Consider the following 25,945-nt stretch of genomic DNA (forward strand, 5'->3'; position numbering starts at 1 on the left):
TATTAAACATAAAAATAAAACGGACGATATAAAAAGTTAACATGTGGTTGGGTGTTAATAACAAAAAAGTCCATCAAACACGATCTACGTTGTTTTGTTTTGTTTTTTCAGAAAGTTATTGTTAATTCAAGTATATGTTCATAATTATAGACTATTGTAAACTGGCGTTACTAACTTTAGTTTTTAAAATGTGTATAATACAGCTAGAAGAATTTTGTTGGCATAGACGCTTTGAACAAAATATGCATAATTATTCCAATATAGACAATAAATACGGGGAAGGGACTTAAGCTTCTTATACAAAACACTATGTACAATATATACGCAACATTTCATAAGGAAATACGGTTTATTTTTTATCTAACCAATCTGTTAATTAAGTGCAAAAAAATCAGCAACTAAAAAAGAGCACGCAAATACAAAGTATATGCTTTTAAACATAGTGACGGTGCTGTTGTCAAACCGTCAGTTTCGGAACAATGTCTTAAAATAAAAGATTAATTCGTAAAATAAGACGAAAACATTGGATGGATACATTGCATTGTATACATATCAATACTATGTAAACGATAACGATACCATTTCGTATAATATATGTAATTAAGTTAATCTCTGACATGATCTTCAGTTTGTACTATGATTTGTATAAATAACTAATTAATTGTTAGAATAAAGCAATTTAGTAATCGCGTTACACAAGTTTATTCCATGCTTAATGAGTAAAGCGAAAAAGACTGAGAGTATGATTAAATTCAATTTAAGTTCAGTGTAGCTTAACATACACATCATATAATTATGCTATACAATATGTGTGTGTACATATACAAGTTTGCTCATAACCAATAACAGCTATAGTTAACCGCCAGTCGACATTTTGCGAGTTGACTTGTAAGAAAATAAAGTTAAATACATACATAAATAAAGTTACTGTGTAGAGTAACTACTTCGACGTGAATCAAAATCTGTCTAAAAAATATGTTTGTGAAGTTCACTTGATTAAATTGCCATTTTTAACAATTTAAGATAGCAAAAAGTCGACGAGCTTGTAGTTTGTTGGTAAAAGCTTTATGTCGAACACTTGCACGCATATTTTGTGACAAACTTATAACATTGTCAGTAAATCTTCACCAAATAAAACAGATCCTTAACGCAGCAATTAAACTTAATAACATTATTGCCACCAGTCTGCTATTTTTACTTGTGTTCAATAATATATGTTTTTTAAATCTCCATGCAATGAGTTCGTAAAGTGCGCTAACTTTTAAGGAAACTGCTGTTATGTTAGAATAAGAAAACATAATATGGCGACTTATTATCTTTATTGACATCACATAATAAATAATGTCTTCCTCTTATATTGTTTTTTAATATAAAACGTTTGAAGTTTAATATTTAATGGTGAAACATCGAAGAACATTATTTTATCCAAAAATGCTGACAGTTATCCATTTTAATGTTATCGAGTGTCCGCCATTTTGCATTTTGTGGAATGCAAATTATGGTCAATGACGATTACAAAATGTTTTCCTAACGTATCTCACATTTTACGTTAAGCTATTTTTAATTTAAGCACAACGGATGTCACGCAATAACACTCCCTTAGAATATGAATCGGGGGAAGTTTTATGTAGTTTCACAAAGATATCAACAAGTAATTCGAATAATCAGCTTTTATCAAATATATACATGTAGATGAAATGAAACTTAAGAATCATTAACAGGATATTAATCCGTACCGCTAGTTTTTGATTAAAGGCATATGACCAATTGGCTATTCTTTACAAGACAATACATATAATACAACATTACGCACAAAACATGATTAACACTGGATATACCGAACAACATTAAGCAAACCAATGATTTAAACTGGATAACCGCAATGGAATGACCATTGTAACCTGTTGTTGTTTTAACCGATTCATCAATAGCTGAAAAAAACACTTAGTCCATACGTACTCAATCACGACAATAGTGTAAATAAACATTAACATAGCATCGTGATTAAACATGAAAACAAATAAAGCATATAATTTGATTTTTAAATTAAATTACTTAATTATGTTAAGATGTCCAATAGTAAAATACTTGAAACACTTTGAGGCGATATATATATATATATATATATATATATATATATATATATATATATATATATATATATATATATATATATATATATATATATATATACCACTAACTCATGTATATTCAAACAAAACACCGTTATAGTAAAGAAACATTTATACTTAAAACCAACCAAAATGTCGAAAAATATTTCATAAAATAGAGTAAACCCATTACAATTTAATATTTCTTATAGCAATATCCGAAATTTTAGCGATATATGTGGTCTCGCAACATAGATTTAATGTGATACAAATTTTTATTTTTATTTTTTGTGTGATAATGCATTTCATGTGAATTTCCCGAGGCGATATCCGAATATTTACCAGCGAACACAAATAGGGATTTGGGCAGTTCGTGAGAATCGCGTCTTGGCTCCTAAAATAGAAGTGATTCACAAAACCGAATTATTTATATTTACGCCACAAACACTTCGACGTTAAACTTGATATTGTTCACATTATGAAATCGTTGATACAATTAAAGGGCAACATTATTCTTAGTGGTTGTGGACGAAGCGTGTTCAAATAACATAAAAACATTTTTTTTATTGATATTTTGACGTGCTAGCACCAAACGAACAATTTTATTATCTTGTCACTTGCTTTTAACTTAAGAATCCAAAACAGTAATGATTATCTGTAACTCTTAATTCGGCTACGCACAAATTAAGATGAACAGAACTCTTACACATAATAGAGCTGAACCAGTAAAAGGTACGCATTTCACGACTAGAGTTTGCATAAATATTTGAAAGTGTTTTCTCACTCTGGGTGTTCGAAATGGCGACACAAAATGATACACTGCTTCAATGAAACTACGCATGTTTTCAAACAAAACGCCTTCACCTTTTTTATCGGAAATGTTTGAATTTAAATTTGACAGTGCTTGTTTACTTCTAGTAAGTTGAGTTTTATGAAAATAGGAGACTAACTATTTTAGCTGTATTCCCTTAAACAAAATAATTGGTATTGAGTATATATATTTATTTTAATGTCCTACCTCTAAAAAAGCGAACGATAAACATACGTATATGCTACATAGTCATGTAAGGTAAAAAAGTAACTTCTTCAACATTTGTAAACAGTAAATGAAAAGCACTATAAGTGTATTTGTTGTTCCTAGTATAATTAATACCTGTTCCCTAACAACAAAACGGTATAGATTTAATGTTTGTGAAATCAAAATATCAAAATGTATGTGAACAATATCCCGTACTTTTAAGACCGGAAATAAAAAACAAATCGATATACATTTGCACCATTTACAGTTATAACATATCAGGGAAAATGAAACCAATAATCTAAATATGCGATCAATATACAAAAATTTAGTTGAAGGAAGAAATAAGGTAAAAATATGTGTACACAATATACATTTCATTCATTTCAGAAGCAACAATATACGAGTATAAGTTAAACAGTTATGTTATCTAAAAAAAATACATCTTCACAATATAATGTTATATCTGTAAACAAACAACTAAAGAAAATCAAAATGCATGCATTCAATAGTTGATTCATCTCAGGAAAATTTAGCCAGCACATATGTAACTTTGATTTACCTAAGAAAAACATCAAAATACTTACGCTAGATATACATTCATTTAATAAATATATAAAATTCAAGTGCATGTGCTCGATATAGATTATTTATCTCATGAAACAATAATATTGAAATCGAATGGCTCAATATACTATCACTTTATGCCTCATTGATATATAACAAACACAGTATACTGCATTAACAGTTCATTGATCTCAATGATAAATAACATCGAAATATATGTTCAGAGATCTTAGAAAAACTAGCTTCGAGATGGTTGCGCACGATTTACAGTTTTTTAAGGAAACAATATAACAGACAAATGTGTGCGTGCAATGTATGTAACTATACTTTCCGTTAATGAAAGATATATGTAACATTGTAATGATATATATATATATATATATATATATATATATATAATATATAATATCGAAGTACAGAAACATTATATCACATTCATCATTTCGGACAATACACGCACAAAAATATTAACATGTCTAAAATAGCGGAACGCATTCATCCAGTGTAAATAACAAACAAGAATAACCCATGTTATGTTACACTGGTAGTTTCATTAAAATAAGTATACTTGATATGATATGTGATTTCAAAGTGAATTAACAAAGGTCAAACTAATTTGTAACTCCATATTATTGTGTATTTTGTCCAACACCTAGCTCACTCCGCACTACGAATATTAAGCCAACAGTCTGTTAACTTGAGATTTCCGTAATGCAAATACAAAAAAAGGTTATAAATTTTATTTTTTACATTATTCAGTAAAGTAGTGCGTTAAATTCGCATTCTTGTAAAAGAAGAAATTCACAAATTCCAACTGTCTTTGTAAACATAGTATCATAAACATGATAAAAACAGATTTAACATCATGAAAGAAAGCGTCAACGAAATAATGGACTGTAAGAACATCCTGTAAGGATATGAAGGACACACACACACACACACACACACACACACACACACACACACACACACACACACACACACACACACACACACACACACACACACACACACACACACACACACACACACACACACACACACACACACACACACACACACACACACACACACACACACACACACACACACACACACACACACACACACACACATACACACACACACACACACACACACACACACACACACACACACACACACACACACACACACACACACACACACACACACACACACACACACACACATACTTGTAAAACCTTCCAACCGGGGAAATGTGTTCTAAACCTACCAACCGGGGACCACCATTTCCACATATTCTAGAAAGCTGAAAGTGATAAAAAACAGACAAGTGTCGAACCTAAAATACGATTTTGACATAACAATTATGATAAATAGGGTAATAAATCAAAGAAAATTTTACATGCACACCGGGGAATTATGTGCGTACCAAATGAGGAACTGCGATGTGTGCCAACTGGGGAACGGTGTATACCAACAGGGGTACTAAGTGCGTACCAACTGTGGAACTTCAATGTGTACCAACAGGGGAATGGTGTATACCAACAGGGGAACTTAGTGCGTTCCAAATGTGGCACTTCAATGTGTTCCAACTGGGGAACGGTGTATACCAACAGGGGTACTATGTGCGTACCAACCGTGGAACTTTAATGTGTGCCAACAGGGGAATTGTGTTAACCAAGAGAGGAACTTAAGCGCGCTATCCCTGTGGAACTTCAATAATGTCCAACGGGGAACTTGCGTTTACCAACAGGGGTAATTGTGTGTAATCATGGTACCGTTGTTGATAGGACAATGGCGTGCACGTTCATGGATAATATTTAAGTTAGCACAAAAATTGAAAGGAATATGTATGAAACAATATTTAAATTAAATATGTTTATTATATGACCTTATATAAGTTCTGCAAAAATGCCTCATTTGATTGACTCAAATATTATTCACATCAAAATAAGCATACGAGACATAACGCAAATCAAACAATACATTTATGACTTTATTAGCTATAAGCCGACTACAAACATGCAAGTGCTGCATTATAGCATATCAATCATGGTGAATTAATCAACAAATGAATACAATTCGTTCTTAAAACTAAAAAATAATGTTTTTGTTTTAGGCCATGCTTTTTGTCAAACCGAATGAAGGAGAGGGGGAGGCGGCTTATTTGTTTAATTCCTTTTTTCCATCAGAAAAAAATATTCACGATGTTCACGTACTATGAAGTTTTTTATCCTAAAAGTAGAACTGCCCATAAGCATGTAGATTGAGTAGTGTAAATTTACTTTGTCCTTACTCTGACATTATAAAATAACTCATGCATTTAATCCCCTGAAACAGGTAAACATCAGAAAATTCATTCACACGCAGGGCAACTTCCACTTCACTTAAATTGTCTTAAATACATTTATTGCATTTTCAAAAATAATAAAATCTGAAAGTTTAAACAATCATGAACGTTTCACAACGAATGTGGCGAGGCCTGAGAAACAAATTAGTTTAGTAAACTAGCAAAACGACTTGATAACAATGCATTTTGATGCGCCAGTGACTTAGTCTACGGCGGTAGGTCAATCTGAATAATGATCAGTATTTATTGTTATAATATATGAATTCCAATTCTACAACTGTGATACCATTACACATGTGCTGTATTAAAAAAATACAGTATGTATGCACTTGTTTGAGTAGAGAATGCCAAAAACGGGTTAACGTTAATAATGAACTCACATTAAATTCTACCTGTCGAAATAACAGATTATATTTTAAGGAAAATAGTCACTGGCAATCGCTTAGTTTTCCCTTGCAAACCAAACACCTTTTTTCAAGATTTGAATTCACGTATTTTGTTCAAACTACCTTTATGTAAACCAACTTATGTACCTAATTTTTGCATAAAATATAATAGAAAGAGTGTATTTTAAGCACTGAAAATTTATGCCGATGTGTCAACCATATATTATTTGTTGAAAACAATATAAAAATGTTATAATTAATGTTGTTATACACGTATTATCATCGCTGACTTTGACAGCATTATCATTTTATAAAAACACTAATAATTAAATATGTACCAAAGCAAACACTTATCAAACACGTAGTTTAATATTATTTTGCATCACTTACATTATAGTATATATACTTACTGGGGAGTGCACATGTGAATCAATTGTTAGACCCTTGTTGGTGCCAACTTAAAAATAATATGTACCAACAGGGAAATTATAACAGTGTGACTCAATTCTGAAAATAAACATACCAATTATATACACAAAGCAAATATGTGAATTGATAGTTAATGTGAATATCTACACGCAAAACAAATGCACAAAAGTCTGTGTAGGAAATTATTGTAATATTTAACAACTATTTAATCAATTCTAGTGCGATATTTACGCAATAATTTACATATTGGTAAATTTTTACTTTAAAATAACTATTAAGTACTCAACTGCAAGTCAGACACCTGTCATTCAAAACAAATTTTGTAAAATTGACAAAATATTCATTTGTATTCTTCACATTGTAGCAGTAGTTTAGCAGTAGTTTTTTTTATGTTATTTACATTTATCTTATTATATCTAAAAGTGTTTGTTTGTTATGCTTGAACAAAATGTTTGTTTCCATTTATCCGACTGAATTTTTTTGTGCCTTCTCTGAACGTTTAGCCTTCTAGATTGATTTGTTATCATGTTTGCTATATTCATTCATATTCACCAAGTTTGGGGTAAAAAATAACTTGTATAGTGAGTAACTCGTAGAAACTCGTAATAGAAAGTACAAAGAAACACTCTTTGGCCGAACTATATACCAATCCTTATTTGTTCGGCGATATGATTATGAACAAATATCGTTTTTGACTGAACCGTATTAATAAAACATTCAAATACAATAAGCACACATATATCGTTTTCGAAAAGAGTATATAGAACAAGAAAACACACAAAACACATGTGGCAACTTCATCCTTTAACGTATTCTCCTAAACGTGCATTATATGTGTTATATTTTTTTAAGTTAAAAGTCCCCGTCGCTTTTTTGTTTCAATTAAATTTATGCAAAAGTCTTTGACATTTTTCCAACTTCTGTTGTGAAGGTCATTCTCACTTTCAATACATGCAAGTAATGATTTTTTCCCTGGTAATTTACCAATTATCAAAAAACGATCTAAGTGTCTGTGAACAGCTCCTGTTTTCGTCTTCACTCCGTTGCTTTTTGGCTGCTTGTTTTGTTCTCCTGGTATTTGAAGTACCCTTTTCTGTACATGGATAATAAAACACCATATGACGTCGCTAACTGCCATGTGTAAGATATCCATATTAAATATATATACTTCAGTACAATTTTTCATAGCAAATTTACGACAAAAGCGTCCAGGTACTTACGGCACCTGATAATGACATCGATGTCACACGACAAATTTGGAAACATTATTTTGCCTAATGAATCAAACAATTACATGTAAGCAAATCATGTTCTAAGGAACATAAGAAACTTGGAGATACATAACTTAAATGCATCCACATGTGTATGCATACCTTTGTCTGTTATTTTTGGTTGACTGGTGCTGGGAAGCAGAGTTTCAAGGTCTTCAGTATTTTTATTTTCTGATAATTCAGAAGAATATTGTTCATCTGTCGTGTAAATCACAAGATCAAAAAATATATATAGTTTATAATATAGCAATGATGGAAACAACCGAAGCACACCAAATAAATATGCAGTTAGTGCATTGAAATTGAAAAATTAGAAGTAGCCAATGTAAACCTTACTGAGCACAAAATGAGTGTAGACTTTAAATTCCGCCTTACCTGGTCGTCTCCGATAAAAAAGAATTGCCTTGCATAACACAAGTATATTTCAGAAAATGTTTGTAATTCTTTTTATCACTTTAGGTAATCAAGTTCGGTAATGAGCCCATTATTAACATTAAGTTTACTGTATGAATTTAACACTAAAAATGCGACATACCTACAATACATTCGTCGTCCACATCAATATCGTCTAGCGAATTGACAGAATTTCTGGTAATTTGTCCACTTTCCATCATCATGAGCAGCTTGCTGACTTTGGCAACCTGCATGGTTCCATCTGGTTATCTGTAGAATTCTCTATGTACCCGAATGTCGTGACCAAGAAATTTAGCTAGAATGTCTATTTCATTTTCAGACAAGTTAAAAAGCCTAGTCATTGTGGCAATATGTTTCCTTAACTTTGTAGAACGAAGCCTTTTCGGATGTTCAGCTCCACAGTCAATTGCTATTGAACGTAATAAATCTGTCCCACGAATATGCGATGATGCAGATTTTGTTGGGAAAAGATATTTACTATTTAAACAGTTTGTTAGAGAATTTCTGCTGCGTATGAGCAGGTCGATATTTTCTTTCACCTGTCTTGGAAACAGTACTGCAGCTATTCGACCTCGTTTTGCAATAATCTCTGTACGGTAAAAATAACGGCACAGGTTTTTTTCCAGTTTTGTTAAACATCAATCTAATTCTCCATCGTCATTTGTCAATTTGTTTTTTGAATATTCTTCGACTGTCATTTTTGACACATCGTCTGATCGTTTCGATTAAACACAAGCAGATTTCAGACAACTTATGCCATGCTTGCCTTTTCTCGCAATCACTTGCTGATTCTTGTAAGGTATTTGCATGTGTTTCTGCTTCATGTCGTAAGTATTCAGACATTACTTTGACATCATTTGCCAATGGCAACAGTTCTTTCTGACTGTTCTGCTTAGCCTCATGAAGTGTTCTTAGGGCATTGGAAGACACGTCCTCCGTCCAATTAATTTCAAATAGTTTGGAAAGCTCCTCAGCCCTTGTTTGCAGATCCTGGTTGTTTGTTTCGATTCCTTTCGAAATTAGAATTTTTAGACATTTCTGAAGCGTTGTGCCAATCTTTAAGGCTAATGATGGTGTAGCATAAGTATTGGTGTTTCCGTCGAAGCCTGCAACGTTTTTGCAAGATTGTGTAATAAATTTGAAAGCATCTGAATACATGAAATTCTCCAAAGACTTTTCAACATTGCCTGGACAAGATCGCATGTCTTTCAGCAATCTACCAACTTCTCTTAACTTCTGTCTAATATAATTGTGTTGCTTTTCATCATGGCCCCTTTTTGTACAGAGTTTTTCACCGAATGCAAGGATTGTATTATCACTTTTGACTTTGCGACTTATTTCGTCGTTTCTCATGGACTCGATTACTCGTCTTAAAATAGTGCTTCCTTCTTTTGATTTTGGTAATAGCAGGCTGCTCTCTAAAGCGAGTCGTTTTCTTGATCACGCCGCATTGTAAACTTACATTTTTGAGTGTGCCTCCACAGGATTTTCTTCGGGTAATACCCGTAACAGTAAGGACAAGGTCCATACTCGTCTCAGCTACGCGTTGATTGTGACTTTGTCTGTATGACACAAACAGCTGTCCTTGGCCATCTCGCAATACTTTAACATTATGGAGATGGTTCCCTACGTTCCTTATTTTTTCATACATTTTTTATTTTCTGCTGAATTTTCCGTATTTAATAGATCTTTCACATCTTGCCCATCTTTATGCTGCAAAAGCAAATGTTTTTTTTAGTTTTATTTGAGCCTTTTCGCAAAACATGCAATAAAATCTCTTATCGTAATGTCTGTATTCACTGTTATTTGTTTGAGCGATGGTGATGTTGGTTTTGTGTGCCTCTGCGGATGATTCGTCACGTGCACGAGATTGCAAGGATTCAACAGGAGGTAGTGTTGACGCTGTCTTTTTTTGAAATCTTTGAATGTTTGGTATGAGTTCGACAACTATCGACTCATCTGACGATGCATCGCCTTCTTCCGGAATATAGTCTTTGTCATTGTCACTATCCTGTAAAATAAAGTTGTTTTCCTGTGTGTGAGATCATATAAAAATATGAAAATATCACAACATCATAATTTGTTGTTGGTGAACTACATCCATAAAAATGTGTAAGTGTAACATAACACTTACCAGAATGCATGTCTTAATTACAGTTCGATACTAGAGCTTGAAAAAAATCGGAACTATATATAATCTTAGATAAAATGTTTAAATGTGTGTACTGTATTGCAATCACAAAATCGTTATAAGTTTACGTACATCGATATCCGATGATTCACTGTTCAACATATTTTCTGCTGCATCTTGTGAATTGTACTCGTGTGCAGTGTCGCTATGTTCTTTAGTTTCGGTACTCTGCAACACAATTCAATGAGACAATAATAGAGTAAGATTCATACATCCACGTTACTTAGTATCAGTTGAAATTGCAATTCTTTAGTAGCAGCATTTTCAATTGATATCATCACTCATGTGGCCTTTTATTAAGATGTAGAAAATCTAAGTGACATGAGAATTTTGTGTAAATGTTTGCAACCGATGGTATAATACAAGTTTAATTCACCTTCGTCCAAAATAGTTTACTTTTGCTTATCTTACATCACATGTTTTATTTTTTGCCGTTCACTGTCATTGGGGAAGATTTGAAACAGATTGATAGCTTGTTTTGTCGACATAATAACAAACTGAAAAACACCCATAAAACATTTTTAAAGGTTGCATTTAAATGATCAATTTCAACAAAACGGTTTTTTTTTTTGTTTTTTTTAACAAAACGGTTTCAAATTTAACATATCTTTGATTATTTATCTTGAACGTATCAAGCATGTTTAAAGATTGGCTGAATACACCGACGTAGCAAGTCTTAACATATACCAGGTTGTTCCAAACATGTTATCAAAGTTCGAAAAAGTATACAAGGAATATTTTTTTACAGATACTAATAAGACGAAATGTATGCACGGTTAAATGAAAGGTATTGTACTTCTCTGGACAAATGTGTTGGAAGAAAAAAGAACTGGTGAACGGACTGTGGTTCACGGTAAATCATGTATGTATTGTGCGGTGGTTGGTGTAAAATGAACTATCTTTTCTTACCCATGTCAGAATGTATCGTATAGCAAAATATCGAGTAGACGCTATTGTTTTTTTGTCGTTAAGATGAAATATCAACCAATGACCATATGTAACACGCAAGTTAAATTTCTTAATGTCTCAGAGTTTCATACACAGTAATTGGCAGCGTATAAGTCTTACACTGAAAATAAAAATTAATGATATTACACTTCTTGGATAAGCGATAATTAACGTTTTTGTGATTATGATGAAGTCGATGTTTATAAACTACAGTGGTTAATACACATGCGCACCAGTTTCATTGACAGGTGTAAATTCTAAATTCTTTGTGTATATGAAGATTTTGAAAGACAAGTAGTTCAAAGTCACTACAACTGGTAAACAATATTTTATTCTTTTAAAATTCGCATAACATGTTAATATAATGATCATCGACGTACGTGTTATGTTAAGCCCAAATACCAATTAGCACCACCCGGAATAAATATTGGCACAATATAATTTAAGGCAAAATTACGCCTATTTCACTGAAGACTAAACCAAACCAGAAAATACGCCTTAGTAGCTTCGACATAGTGAAATATTACAAACCGTCTCATCGACTTCTTCCGTGTGTACGGATGTTGTTTGTCCTGGTTCCTGGCTGTCCGTAGATCTAGTAGTCATTGTGTTGCCTATTCACAACAACAATAAAAAATGGTATAACACATAATCTAGTCAGAGTTAAAAAGTTCGTTATTCATAAAACCATTTAGTACAACACATTGACATTAATTCCTTGTACACAAATTACATTAATTTCATGATATACATAATATGTATTTAGGCATGTGTAGTAATAACAAAATCACTAAGGAGCCATAATTCTTACAAAATGCTGTTTACAGTAGTCTGCTCTTGTTTATAGATTGGGGTCATGTTGGTAAAGAAGTACGCAAAATATAAAAGCAATATGTCAAGGGACATAGAAAATATTTGAGGTGGTACGTAAACTGTAACAAAGATTTATCAATAATATGCATATTTTAAGTGGAAAAACGGGGCCATAATTCTTACAAAATGCTTGTTACAGTTGTCTGCTCTTGTTTATAGATTGGGGTCATGTTGGTAAAGAAGTATGCAAAATATAAAAGCAATATGTCAAGGGACATAGAAAATATTTGAGGTGGTACGTAAACTTTCACAAAGATTTATCAATAATATGCATATTTTAAGTGGAAAAAAGTGACCATAATTCTTACAAGATGCTTGTTACAGTTGTCTGCTCTTGTTTATAGATTGGGGTCATGTTGGTAAAGAAGTATGCAAAATATAAAAGCAATATGTCAAGGGACATAGACAATATTTGAGGTGGTACGCAAACTTTAACATTCCAACGCTCACGCTAACGCTCATGCTAACGCCGACGCCGGGGTGAGTAGGATAGCTCCACTGTATATATATAGTCGAGCTAAAAACTGCGTAGAGCTCTACTTTGTTTAACGTATATTTATAAAATATATTCTTGAAATATGTACCGTAAAACAAGCTTTGTAATCAAATGATATTTATATAAATCGATCTTTAGAATTCGTCTTCCAGTATTACTTTAACGTTTACATAAAAGCGCTTTTTAATAGTAATTAAAAATTATAAACATAATTAAAAAACTTACCTTAGTTTAATGCGTTTGTTCGCTCGAAACTCCATTTTTCCAACTGACTTTCACTAAATGATATAAATACCGAGTGTATGATTTTTAAACAGCGCAACCGGGGAACTGTTATAAGCCTGGATACACACTCGATTGTAATATGGTGAAGATTTGTGTATATTTTGTGCATGCCACAAACCCGCTAATCGGGGAAGGCGTTGGATTTCTAATTTAAATTGACAGTTTGGTATTTCATTCACGTAGATTAGAGATTTTCGCCTAAAACCAACCGGGGAATTCCCCGGTTGGTAGGTGTTCCCCGGTTTGTTGGTGTGTATTCATACGATTTTCCCCGGTTGGTAGGTTTTACAAACTCACACACACACACACACACACACACACACACACACACACACACACACACACACACACACACACACACACACACACACACACACACACACACACACACACACAAACAAACAAACAAACAAACACACACACACACACACAATAAGTCGCAAACATATACAAACAGATTCCTGTTTAAGAGAATACTATTGATCTAAACATTTTCTTCACAAATAAATGTTCATTTGGTATTGTGATTGTTATACATAATGTATATTTATACGAATGTTACTAAGAAACATTGTTTTTTTTATTTTTATTAAACTATTCCTCCCCATTTTACAAGATTGCAAATTATGAATAGAAAAATGTAATGTCATTTATGTTCTGTGCGAAGGGACAATTGCTTGTCTTATTTTAAGCGGGGCATGTATACCCATTGAAAGCTCTGTTGGCACTGGTGTCATGTTGAAAGTGAAGCTCGTTTAACGTAACGGTTAGTCCTTTGGTTTCAATGGTATTGGTATTCCCCTTGAAAGCTGTGCCGTCAATGGTTTTAATTAACCATTGATCGTGCTACTAGTGGCTTCCTTGATTGCGGGTCGTTAGATTGAAGGCTCGTTGTTGTGACATTCTCTTCGTCAACAAAATCACTCGAATTATATACATCATGGTCTGCAAAGCGTACAAAATCGCTGCCCATCTGAATACTCTCTGTCCGTGTTTGATTCCCTCTTCCCTGCATAATAAGGTAAGTGTGATCTTATTCATGTTCATTACGATGCCATATTATATGAATATAGAAGACATTTATCGTTTCGTGTGTGCGCAATTCTTTAAAATATCATATTGTATGAATCATTATCAAATTAAATATTATATAATTAGGATATTCACAACCTTGGTATTGATTGCAATCATTTTAATAGCGTCTGTTTAACAATTTGAATACTATCAGTTGGCGATGATCATTGAATACCACATTGACGTCATTTTACAGTTTTATCGAGGAATCGTCTGCAGTCCTGTTTTTTATATAATCAACCGTGCGAAACAAATCAATTTACATCTTGCTTATTCTAATATGTGCATATAAAAGTTTTTAGACAGAATCAGTCGATTATGTTCAGTTGCCATTACAGTAACACATTATTTGGTTTACATGGTGGTTTGGGCAAACACTGATCATTTGATCGTTTCAGAATAAAGATTTTGGAATTGGAATTAACACAATCATTGTTTTCTGATTTTTTTGCTCACTTCCTCGTTGCGTGCTAGCTAATCGCTTATATTTTTAACATACCTTTTATTTGATCAATCACCTAGAAAAAAGGTCGGCAGGCAACGAGGGAGTGAGCAAAAGATTAAGAAAAAAAGTCGATCACTTTACCAATATTCGTCTTTCCCAAATATATTGTTGTTTTAAAAATTGTACGTGTGTGTTATATCATCAATATAACGGATCGTCTAGAGCAAAAATTATAAGTAATTGTGTTTGTATCAATGGGTTGCAACGTACTGCATCTATCGGAGTTAGTGCGGGGTCTGCCATCGGAGAGCTGGGGGTGTTATGCCTCCTTCGTCTTTTTTAACAAAGGTTCAATGTAAATTTAAGAATTATAAATACAAATAAATACATTAATACATCAATAAATAAATACATTTAAAAAAATTGTATTAAGTACTTAAACATACATCATGCATGTTTTGTCGCATTGGATGTATTAAGTGAAATCGTATACAGTAAACCATTTACGTTTCATTCAGTATATTTTATTTCACATTGAATATATATATATATATATATATATATATATATATATATATATATATATATATATATATATATATATATATATATATATATATATATAATATTGACAAGTAACATTTAAGCTTACTTCTGTCTTATGAAGATCATAACTGCTGCTGTGACAACTAACACAACGGCACCGAGCCCAATTCCGATGTACACATGCGCTTGGGATGTTGACGCCTCTGCATTGTTATTGAAACAAAAATCAATATATGAAAAATAAAAAAGGAGCCTTTTAACAGTTCATATTGCTGCAAATATAAACCAATTTATATTAGTCATGAATAGTGCCTGTCTACGGCACCCTTGTTGTGCTTCTCATTTTTTCAAAAAATTAAAAATAATTAAATGTGTAACAAGCGGACAGAGGGTCAAATGTGATGAAGGCAGTTGAAGTTGAAGTAACCGATCCCGTACTGGACAGTTTAATGGCATACCGTCGATTTTATAAAGGAATCTCAACGCCGCATGGTTGTGTGTTTTTGTAATTAACAATATGTTGGTCACATTAAATGGTTTCATTTTGAGATCGTGGGGGATATTACATATATGTAAGCATATTGGTTTTAAACCCCGTGGCTGAAGTGTTTAGTGAGTAAATACAAATATTGATTTTGACTATATTTATCTGCTGCTGGAAAAGCACGAAAGTAACAACATAGCAAAACGATTAAAATCCAATCCATGTATTGGGCTTTCAACTTTGTATATATTTTTACAAACGTCGTTAGGGGAAAACCGCTTTATGTACGATCGTATTGAACATTCCCGGTTTTTGTGTGAATACGGCAGCGAAATATTTTTTAATCTGGTCAAATATTAATCGACCGGCCATATGGTCGTACTTGTGAACGGATTTGCATCCTTCTTCTTTGGCAATAATAGCCGATTATTTAAAAGACTTATTAAATTACCGAATTATCCTAACATTGTTTTAAAATAATGACGTTTTGCTGCATACTGTGATTACTACACGACGATCAATCAACGTACGTCGCTATTAAGATGTGAATCAATTTTTATTCCGGCCAAATAATAACGAATTCGCATAGGCACGAACACACAACCTTACATATCCATACGAATTTGTTATCTTAAAGCGTTTTGTACAATTTGATACAAAGTCAATAAACAACGATAATTTAGTCTAAAAAAGTCGATAGTACAGAGCATTAATCTTGTGCGACGGACATGGTTCAATGAACTACTCGTTCACTCGTTCATTTTAATGCAATCGCTAGGATCATACATTTATATCATACTTATAACGACACAATGTGGTAGACGTTTTCTTTTTTAGATGGAACTAGACTGAGCGTAATGACCTAATCCGGGACATTTATATATTCACCAGGCCATAGATTGCCGGCATACGTTCCCAAATCGAACACTTCGACAAAATATAGTTTAATCTTGTTTACAGCGGATTGTCACAATATGACCTTGAACGGATTACACTGATGGTTGTTGCCAATAATTGCACTATTACATGGATACTACAATTTAATTGCTATATAAGCGATCGTTTTTTTTAAAGGCAGTACAAATCGTAAATAAATATTACGTTATTAACCCATGTTGCCATGATCATCAGAACAGATTGTCCTTAGTCCACTTCAAAATAAATAAGTAAGGTATGTTAATGTAAAGACATTTTTTAACGAAAACAATGGGTAAACACATTTTACTTTATACATAGTAATTCTGAAACTCAACATAAACATTCTTATTTACATCCACTATTTTTTATTCTAAACAGGTGCTCAATTTCCATACAATGCATTATTAAACCGCAGTTCATATAAGTATTGAGCATTTATTGACGTTTTTCTCTTTGTTGAAGTACGTATATATACAAAAGGTATACTGTTGCTTTACAAATATTATTGGAAGGTTAACATCAAGCGATGATGAGGTTTACAGCGGTAACCTTTTGTTAGTTCCATGCATTTGAAAACGTTAAATCGATGTCTATAAGTAAAGTATTTCGAAGTATAACTGATCGTCGTTCAAACCTTCTTGAATAATTTCATGAAATAGTCTGTAATCTTAAGTGTAAGTATATTATATTCAACTTTTAGCACTAAATGTACCAATACAATACCACGTTTATTATCGTTAAAGAATCAGAAAACGGACACGAGAGCGTTTCAAAAAGCCTTAGGCTTTCGATGAAATCGAGCTAAAATAAATAAAAGCTCTTTTTTTTTACATTTGCTCATGAAATACAAAACACCAAAAATAACAACCACATTGACTTAAAACCAATTCAAGCGAAACAATTGAGTTATACATAGGTGTGACACAAGGTAAAATAATGTATATATTATTTTATTAAACGATTTCTGCACGGTCTGGTCAGACGAGCTTTTTAAAAAATATGTTGCGACCCAAATAATTGTATAAATCATTCAAGGTATGTATTGTTGTGAAGTACTTGTATGTTATGGACGACATCTGATTATCACAACGTCTTGCGATTGGTCACATAATATGTAGTCGATGAATACGCTTATTTTACAGGGATCTCAGGAAAAGTATTTAGCTATGAGTTTTATACATTAAAGCATGGTGAAACATGTAGCCATTAACGTATCGCCCTACGGAAACCTGCACTGACATGGATGTGAAACCGCATTGGCCTGTCACCGCATAGGCGTGACGTGTTTGTCTATGCGGAAATTGTCAATTTATATACACGACCCCGTCTATGCCATCGAACACTCGCTCCGCATAGACCATTCTTAATTAATGCATTCCAGCCACAAAGTTTAAATGCAATAAAGTTCTGAATGAAATAACAAATGGATGTATACAGATATACATGCATACTCAAGTTCTTTGTGAACATATTTTAATAAAGATTATCATTGTTCAACACATGTTATTTCAAACTCATATATTCGTATGCGTAACTTGAAATAACACTCATTTGTATTAAAACAGCAAAGTGTGGAATATCAATTAAGAGTATATGCATAGTCGCGTCAATTTACACAAGTTTAATGATGCAAAAATGAAAAGCTGGAATTCAGATATAAGGAGGATGAAATACAACCGTGCAATATTCGAAAAAATTGAAGTCCTACTTGTTTTTTCCAGCTCCTTTCCTTTTACGGTGAAGTTCACCACTCGATAGTCAAACTTGTGGCTGATATTGATGGAGAAGAGCCTGTCATCCGTGAGGTCCTGGTAGAGATCATACTCGGCCGTATTGTCCGCCATTACAGGTGTTTTCACGTCGGGTATGGTGAAGGTCAGCTCCTTGCCCGACAGTGACAGCTTGAAGTACTTGTCATAGCTGGAGGTGGGTGGGAGTGGCTGCTTCTCTGTAAGGTAGTTATATCAGTGAGTAAAATTCAATGAACATAGCGATTTATCAAAAACAATTTATAGATGTATACATGAAGAAATCATCTTTAAGCCACTATATGTAAACAACCAGAAATTATTCCACTCGATGGTCAGTGATAGCTATAAATACTGATCAAAGATGGAAGTGCTGCTCATCTGAAGGGTAGAAATATTGGTGATTTACATAGATGGAAATTCAGAATCACATTCTTTTCTAAAGAGTAACATTATTGGTTAAGCTACGAAGAACGAAATTTGGAATTATGAAATTATTTTCTCAAATGAGATATATCATTTAAGTAACAATGAAATTCAGAATCCTACAGTGCTAGTAACACATCATGAAGTGTTTAATCTAGAAGGGCAGAGGGGCATGGCGAATGGCTAAAAAAAGGCATTGCACACGTCGATTCTCTTACAAAAGACACATAAGATTTGTTCAACTTTTTAAAACTTTTAATCACAGCTTTAACTGATCATGGCAGAACTTATTTGAAATTAAACTGTCCGGATGTTTATGTTAAGCGTACGTCGAGTTTTTGCAATGACATCACATTCATATCGAACGCTCTTGTCGTTTTCAAATGAAAAGGTTGCATGAACCAGGGACGTGCATGTGTTGGTATACGTCCCTGAATGAACAAAATAACACATGTTTCGTAATGCCTTTACTAAATGCCATGTTTGACAGTAATCATGTCAGTATTCATAAAATAATGAAGCATTGAACAAAGAAAGTTTCAATCAGCGTTAGATATCCGCGTGTCCCTCGTGACAATGAGAGTTAAACAAACGGCGGTACATGTATATGCCGGTTTGCCAGTCATGAAATAGGAAGTCATTACATAATAAAACAAGAGCACCGCATAGCGGGTGCAGACTGCTCATTTTTTTGTTTTTATATTGTAAGGACCTATCTCAAAACTTCAATTAAAAATGAATGAGGTGTGGGAATGGAGAGGGATGTATAGTGTGGGGTGTGGTTATTTATTACATTATCTTCCACAAATAAGAAACACACTAAAAAAATCATCTTTTATGTGGGGGGGATTCTTGGGTGAAATGGTTAAAATGTCTTTCAAAAATACAATAATGAAAATAGCTTAAAAAAGAAACAGTATTTATGTTGGTGGGTCGAAGTGGTCGGGGGGTTGAGAGGGTGGTATAGTGTGAGGTTATAGTCATTTATTAGATGATCTTTCAAAAATAAGAAAAACATGGGGAAAAAATCATTTTTGGTGTAAGGGATTCTTGCATGGAGCATGGGGGATGGTTTGGGTGGAGTCTATTGTGGTATGTCCGGTTATTGTTGTTTTGTCAAAGTATGTATCAAATCTGATCATAAATAAAGAAGGTATGGCAATTTTAGCAAAATTTAATAAATTGACCATGAGAGTCAAAGTCATTTAAAGGTCAAGGTAAAATTCAACTTTTCAGGTACAGTACCCCCATGGAAGTATGAAAGTAGTTAAAGTTTGAAAGCGATAGCCTTGATACTTTAGAAGTAAAGAGGATCTAAAAAATATATTTAAAGTTACTTAGTAAAAAAAGGGTCATAATTCCGTTGAAATGACAACTTTACTTTGCCTGCCCAGTCCCCTCATAACAGTTAGTAAGAGTACTAAGTTTGAATGCAGTAGCATGGATACTTCATGAGAAAAATGCACCTAAACACAAAACTTAACATGACGCCGAGCAGACGCAGACGTAGACGCCTTCGCCGACGCAGACGCCGACGTTCATGTGATGAGATTAGCTCATTTTTTTCCAAAAAATAGATGAGCTAAAATTGCTAAACATGTAAATAAGAGTTCTTTAAAATTTGCGTGGGTTTGACTTGTTTAATACAGTATTCGAAACTCGGCTAAACTCTAAGTAATTACAATCTATACCGTTACGACCTTGCGTCTTACAAATATTCTGATATAAACAAAAAGATGTCGGATCATTTTAGTTTGAATAACACTACGTAAAGTCGCAGATAAATCAGATAAATAGTCTGTGCCAAAAATTTGGCTCGTCGAAGTTTGTCGTTAAGAAACGTGAGTGACTATCATTAATTCGTTGACACAAAACCCACGCCGTTTTATTAAGAACAAACTGCTTTTTCTGATTGGTTTCTATTGATAAGGCCGCTTAGCCAATCAGAATGACAGATGCATCACAACAATGCTGTAGGCAGGGTTAACATATCATATTTGGAGCTCATACCAACTCGCGCAACTAAATGCTACGGGGTGAATATTGATTTTTACAGCACTTTTCGGGTCATAGGCCCTCTTTCATTGCATCATACGCAGTCATGCATTAATATGCATGTTTTCGGGACATCGAGATAACAAACGATTGTAAAATCAGATAAGACTTTAAACATAGGGATCTAAATAAAATGGCACATCGCGCTAATGGGCTTTGCAAGGGGTAGAGTGGCACTCCGAAAACTTAGGCATGGCGGGGCGCCAGTTGATTAGGCCTTGATACAACACTACAACATGTCATAACCAACAGTGAAAATGTGTGGGAAATAAAATTATAGTTTCCCAATAAATGATGAAGCCCATACATGTTTTGTATAATCATCTTTTATTTCACCTTTAACCTCTAAGCATGACCTTTACCTTTAAGCATTATATATGTTTTTATGTGATCGGCACTTTCCACAGGGTGAAGTCTGTTGCAAGCTATTAAAAATTGTAGATGACAGAAATAACAGTCTAGAAAAGTTCTGGGATACCGAGTTTGATGATCCTTTACCACTTGGATGCATATTTTGACGCATGTGTAGTCCCTTAGAAAGTTTAATTTATTGGATTCAAGTTTTAAAGATTTTGTTTCCAACCATTTAAAACTCATGAGCAGCAAACAGCATAAAGCCGTAACCGACTTCAAGTTACTCTCAGGCAGTTATAGCTTTATACTAATTGCAAACAGCCATTTTCATTGACCTTCTGAGTGGGAGAGGGTTAATTAATTATTTGCCCCCAAAACCTAAGCATAGACACACATATCATTAATTGTAAGTCAATACTTGCATAAACAAAACTTCCCAGTAGTCCGATTTGTGTACACTTTTCAAATGATATTAAGTACATCCTACCATTACGGATCAGTTAAAAAAACTTTTGTAACAATTGTTTAGGGTTCAAAATGAACGTGTTGTTGACCTGACTACACTGACCTATAATCTGGTCACCGGTCGCCGTGATAACTGGCAAGTACCAGAACCATTTGTAGCTAATCTGGTGCTGCCAGTCTGGGTCCGTGATGACATCTATGGCAATGACAATCTTCATGTTGGGCTCAACATCGTATGTGGCATTAGGAGCCTTTAATATCTCAATCGTATCTGCAAGAAGCAGCGAACCAAAAATTAGTAATACATAGGTGTGACACAAGTTAACATTGTGTATATTATTTTATTAAACAATTTCTGCACGGTCTGGGCAGACGAGCTTTTTCAAAAATCTGTTGTGACCCAAATAATTGTATGAATTATTTAAGGTATGTATTGTTGTGAAGTACTTGTATGTTATGGACGACATTTGATTATCACAACGTCTTGCGATTGGTCACATAATATGTAGTCGGTGAAAACGCGTATTTTACAGGGATCTCAGGAAAAGTATTTAGCTATGAGTTTTATACATAAAAGCATGGTGAAACATTTAGCCATTAACGTATCGCCCTACGGAAACCTGCACTGACATGAATGTGAAATTGCATTGGCGTGTCGCCGCATAGACGTGACGTGTTTGTCTATGCGGAAATTGTCAATTTATATACACGACCCCGTCTATGCCATCGAACACTCGCTTCGCATAGACCATTCTAAATAAATGCAGCCAGCTTGTTTAAATCCGATAAAGTTCTGAATGAAATAACAAATGGATGTATACAGTTATACATGCATACTCAATTTCTTTGTAAAAATATTTAAATAAAGGTAATCATTGTTCAACACATGTTATTTCAACGTCAAATATTCGTATGCGTACCTTGAAATAACACTCATTTTTATTAAAACAGCAAAGTGTGGAATATCAATTAAGATAATATTCACAGTCGCGTCAATTTACACAAGTTAAATGATGCAAAAATGAGAAGCTTGAATTCAGATATAAAAAGAAGGAAACACAACCTTGCAATATTCGAAAAAAATGAAGTCCTACTTGTTTTTTCCAGCTCTTTTCCTTTCACAGTGAAGTTCACCACTCGATGGTCAAACTTGTGGCTGATATTGATGGAGAAAAGCCTGTCATCCGTGAGGTCCTGGTAGAGATCATACTCGGCAATATTGTCCGCCATTACAGGTGTTTTCACGTCGGGTATGGTGAAGGTCAGCTCCTTGCCCGACAGTGACAGCTTGAAGTACTTGTCATAGCGGGAGGTGGGTGGGATTGGCTGCTTCTCTGTAAGGTAGTTATATCAGTGAGTAACATTCAATGAACATAACGATTTATAAAAAACAACTAACATAGATGTATGCATGAATAAATCATCTTTAAGCCACTATATGTAGACCAACCAGAAATTATTCCACTTAATGGTCAATGACAGCTAGAAATACTGATCATAGATGGAAGTGCTGCTCATCTGAAGGGTAGAAATATTGGTGATTTACATAGATGGAAATTCAGAATAACATTATTTTCTAAAGAGTAACATTATTGGTTAAGCTACACAGAACGAAATTTGGAATAATAAAATTATTTTCTCAAGTGCGATATTTCATTTAAGTTACAATGAAATTCAGAATCCTACAGTGCTAGCAACACAACATGTAGTGTTTAATCTAGAAGGGCAGAGGGGCATGGCGAATGGCTTAAAAAAGGCATTGCACACGGCGATTCTCTTACAAAAGGCACATAAGATGTGTTCAACTTTTTAAAACTTTTAATCAAAGCTTTAACTGATCATGACATAACTTATTTGAAAGTAAACTTTCCGGATGTTTATGTTTAGCGTACGTCGAATTTTCGCAATGCCATCACATTCATATCGAACGCTCTTGTCGTTTAGAAATGAAAAGGTTACATGAACCAGGGACGTACACGTGTTGGTATACGTCCCTGAATGAATTAAATAACACATGTTTCTTAATGTCTATACTAAATGCCATTTTTAACTATTAATCATGTCTGTATTCATAAATTAATGAAGCATTGAACAAAGAAAGTGTCAATCAGCGTTAGATATCCGCGTGTTCCTCGTGACAATGAGAGTTAAACAAACGGTGTTACATGTATATGCCGGTTTGCCAGTCATGAAATAGGTAGTCATTACATAATAAAACAACAGCACCGCCTAGTGGGTGCAGACTGCTCATTTTTTTAGTTTTAAATTAAAAGGACCTATCTCAAAACTTCAATAAAAAAGGAATAAGGTGTGGGGATGGAGAGGGATGTATAGTGTGGTGGTGTGGTCATTTATTACATTATCTTCCACAAATAAGAAACACAATGAAAAAATCATCTTTTTTGTGGGGGATTCTTGGTTGAAATGATTAAACGGTCTTTCAAAAATACAATAATGAAAATTGTTGTGTTTTTTCAAACACTGTTTAAAAAAGAAATAGTATTTTTTTTTTTGGTGGGTCGAAGTGGTCGGAGGGTTGAGAGGGTTGTATAGTGTGAGGGTATAGTCATTTATTAGATGATCTTTCCAAATTAAGAAAAACATGGGGGAAACTCATTTTCTGTGGAAGTGATTCTAGCATGAAGCGTGGGGGATGGTTTGGGTGGAGTCTATTATGGTATGTCAGGTAAGTGGTGTTTTGTCAAAATATGAATCAAATCTGATCATAAATAAAGAAGGTATGGCAATTTTAGCAAAATTTTATAATTTGACCTTGAGAGACAAAGTCATTTAAAGGTCAAGGTAAAATTCAACTTGTCAGGTACAGTGCCCCCATGGTATTATGAAAGTAGTTAAAGTTTGAAAGCAATAGCCTCGATACTTTAGAATTAAAGAGGATATTAACAAACAAAACTATTCAAAGTTACTTAATAAAACAAAAGGGACATAATTCCGTTTAAATGACAATTTTACTTTGCCTGTCCAGTCCCCTCATAACAGTTAGTAAGAGTACTAAGTTTGAATGCAGTAGCTTGGATACTTCATGAGAAAAATGCACCTAAATATAAAACTTAACCTGACGCAAACGCAGACGCAGACGCTCAGGTGATGATAATAGCTCATTTTTTCCAACAATTGGATGAGCTAAATTGCTATACATGTAAATAAGAGTTCTTTAAAATTTGCGAGGGTTTGACTTGTTAAATACAGTATTCGAAACTCGGCTTATCTTTAAGTAATTACAATCTATACCGTTACGGCCTTGTGTCTTACGAATATTCTGATATTAAAAAAGATGTCGGATCATTTTAGTTTGAATAACACTACGTAAAGTCGTTAATTTAGGTAAATATTATTTGTACCCCATGTAGGTGAGCGAAAAAAACAGTCATACGCAAGGACTGTATAATTATTGCTGATTTATTTCAGATAAATAGTCTGTGCCAAATGTTTGGGTCGTCGAAGTTTGTCGTTAAGAAGCGCGAGTGACTCATTAATTCGTTGACACAAATCCCAGTCCGTTTTATTAAGAACAAACTGCTATGTCTGATTGTTTTCAATTGATAATGCCGCTTTGCCAATCAAAATGACAGATGCATCACAAAAATGCCGTAGGCAGAGTTAACATATCATATTTGGAGCTTATACCAACTCGCGCAATCAAATGCTACGGGGTGATTATTGATTTTACAGCACTTTTCGGGTTATAGGCCCTCGTTCATTGCGTCATACGCAGTCATGCATTAATATGCATGTTTTCGGGACACCGAGATAACAAACGATTGTAAAATCGGATAAAACTTTAAACAGATGGATCTAGATAAAATGGCACATCGCGCTTATGGGCTTTGCAAGGGGTAGAGTGGCGCTCCGAAAACATAGGCATGGCGGGGCGCCAGCTGATGAGGCCTGGATAAAACACTACATCATGTCATAACCAACAGTGAAAATGTGTGGGGAATACAATTATAATTTTCCAATAATGATGAAGCCCATACATGTTTTGTATAATCATCTTTTATTTAACCTTTAACCTCTAAGCATGACCTTTACCTTTAAGCTATAGATATGTTTTGTATGTGATCGGCACACTCCACAGGGTGAAG

General features: G+C 33.8%; 2 protein-coding genes and 1 long non-coding RNA gene across 4 annotated transcripts in view; all 3 read right to left on the reverse strand.

Annotated features, from left to right (window-relative positions):
- Positions 1–5,822: 5,822 nt before the first annotated feature.
- LOC127862855 (uncharacterized) lies at positions 5,823–10,155 on the reverse strand. Its single transcript, XR_008040821.1, has 3 exons — positions 8,653–10,155; positions 8,220–8,315; positions 5,823–7,939 (listed from the first exon to the last, which is right to left on the reverse strand). It is a non-coding gene; the product is annotated as an uncharacterized LOC127862855 (long non-coding RNA).
- A 54-nt stretch (positions 10,156–10,209) lies between these two features.
- LOC127862945 (uncharacterized) lies at positions 10,210–13,701 on the reverse strand. 2 transcript variants are annotated; one of them, XR_008040876.1, is made up of 4 exons: positions 13,265–13,701; positions 12,202–12,284; positions 10,795–10,890; positions 10,210–10,542 (listed from the first exon to the last, which is right to left on the reverse strand). XR_008040876.1 is itself a non-coding variant. In XM_052402210.1 (3 exons), the coding sequence occupies exons 1-3, from the start codon at positions 12,274–12,276 to the stop codon at positions 10,240–10,242; spliced, it is 474 nt and encodes a 157-aa protein (XP_052258170.1). In that variant the 5' UTR covers positions 12,277–12,518; the 3' UTR covers positions 10,210–10,239. The 2 variants fall into 2 exon arrangements, 1 of the variants encoding a protein (XP_052258170.1); XM_052402210.1 differs by lacking the exon at positions 13,265–13,701 and having other exon boundaries at positions 12,202–12,518.
- A 211-nt stretch (positions 13,702–13,912) lies between these two features.
- The window catches only part of LOC127862944 (uncharacterized), a 32,563-nt gene continuing 20,530 nt past the window's right edge, over positions 13,913–25,945 (reverse strand). Inside the window, exons 4-9 of the mRNA XM_052402209.1 lie at positions 22,934–23,173; positions 21,943–22,110; positions 18,500–18,739; positions 15,496–15,592; positions 15,114–15,177; positions 13,913–14,333 (exon numbers count right to left, since the gene is read on the reverse strand). Coding sequence (XP_052258169.1) covers positions 14,151–14,333; positions 15,114–15,177; positions 15,496–15,592; positions 18,500–18,739; positions 21,943–22,110; positions 22,934–23,173 — 992 coding nt within the window. The 3' untranslated portion in view covers positions 13,913–14,150. The remainder of the gene's footprint in view (positions 14,334–15,113; positions 15,178–15,495; positions 15,593–18,499; positions 18,740–21,942; positions 22,111–22,933; positions 23,174–25,945) is intronic.

The sequence above is a fragment of the Dreissena polymorpha genome, chromosome 16 (assembly GCF_020536995.1).
Source record: "Dreissena polymorpha isolate Duluth1 chromosome 16, UMN_Dpol_1.0, whole genome shotgun sequence".
NCBI lineage: Eukaryota > Metazoa > Mollusca > Bivalvia > Myida > Dreissenidae > Dreissena > Dreissena polymorpha.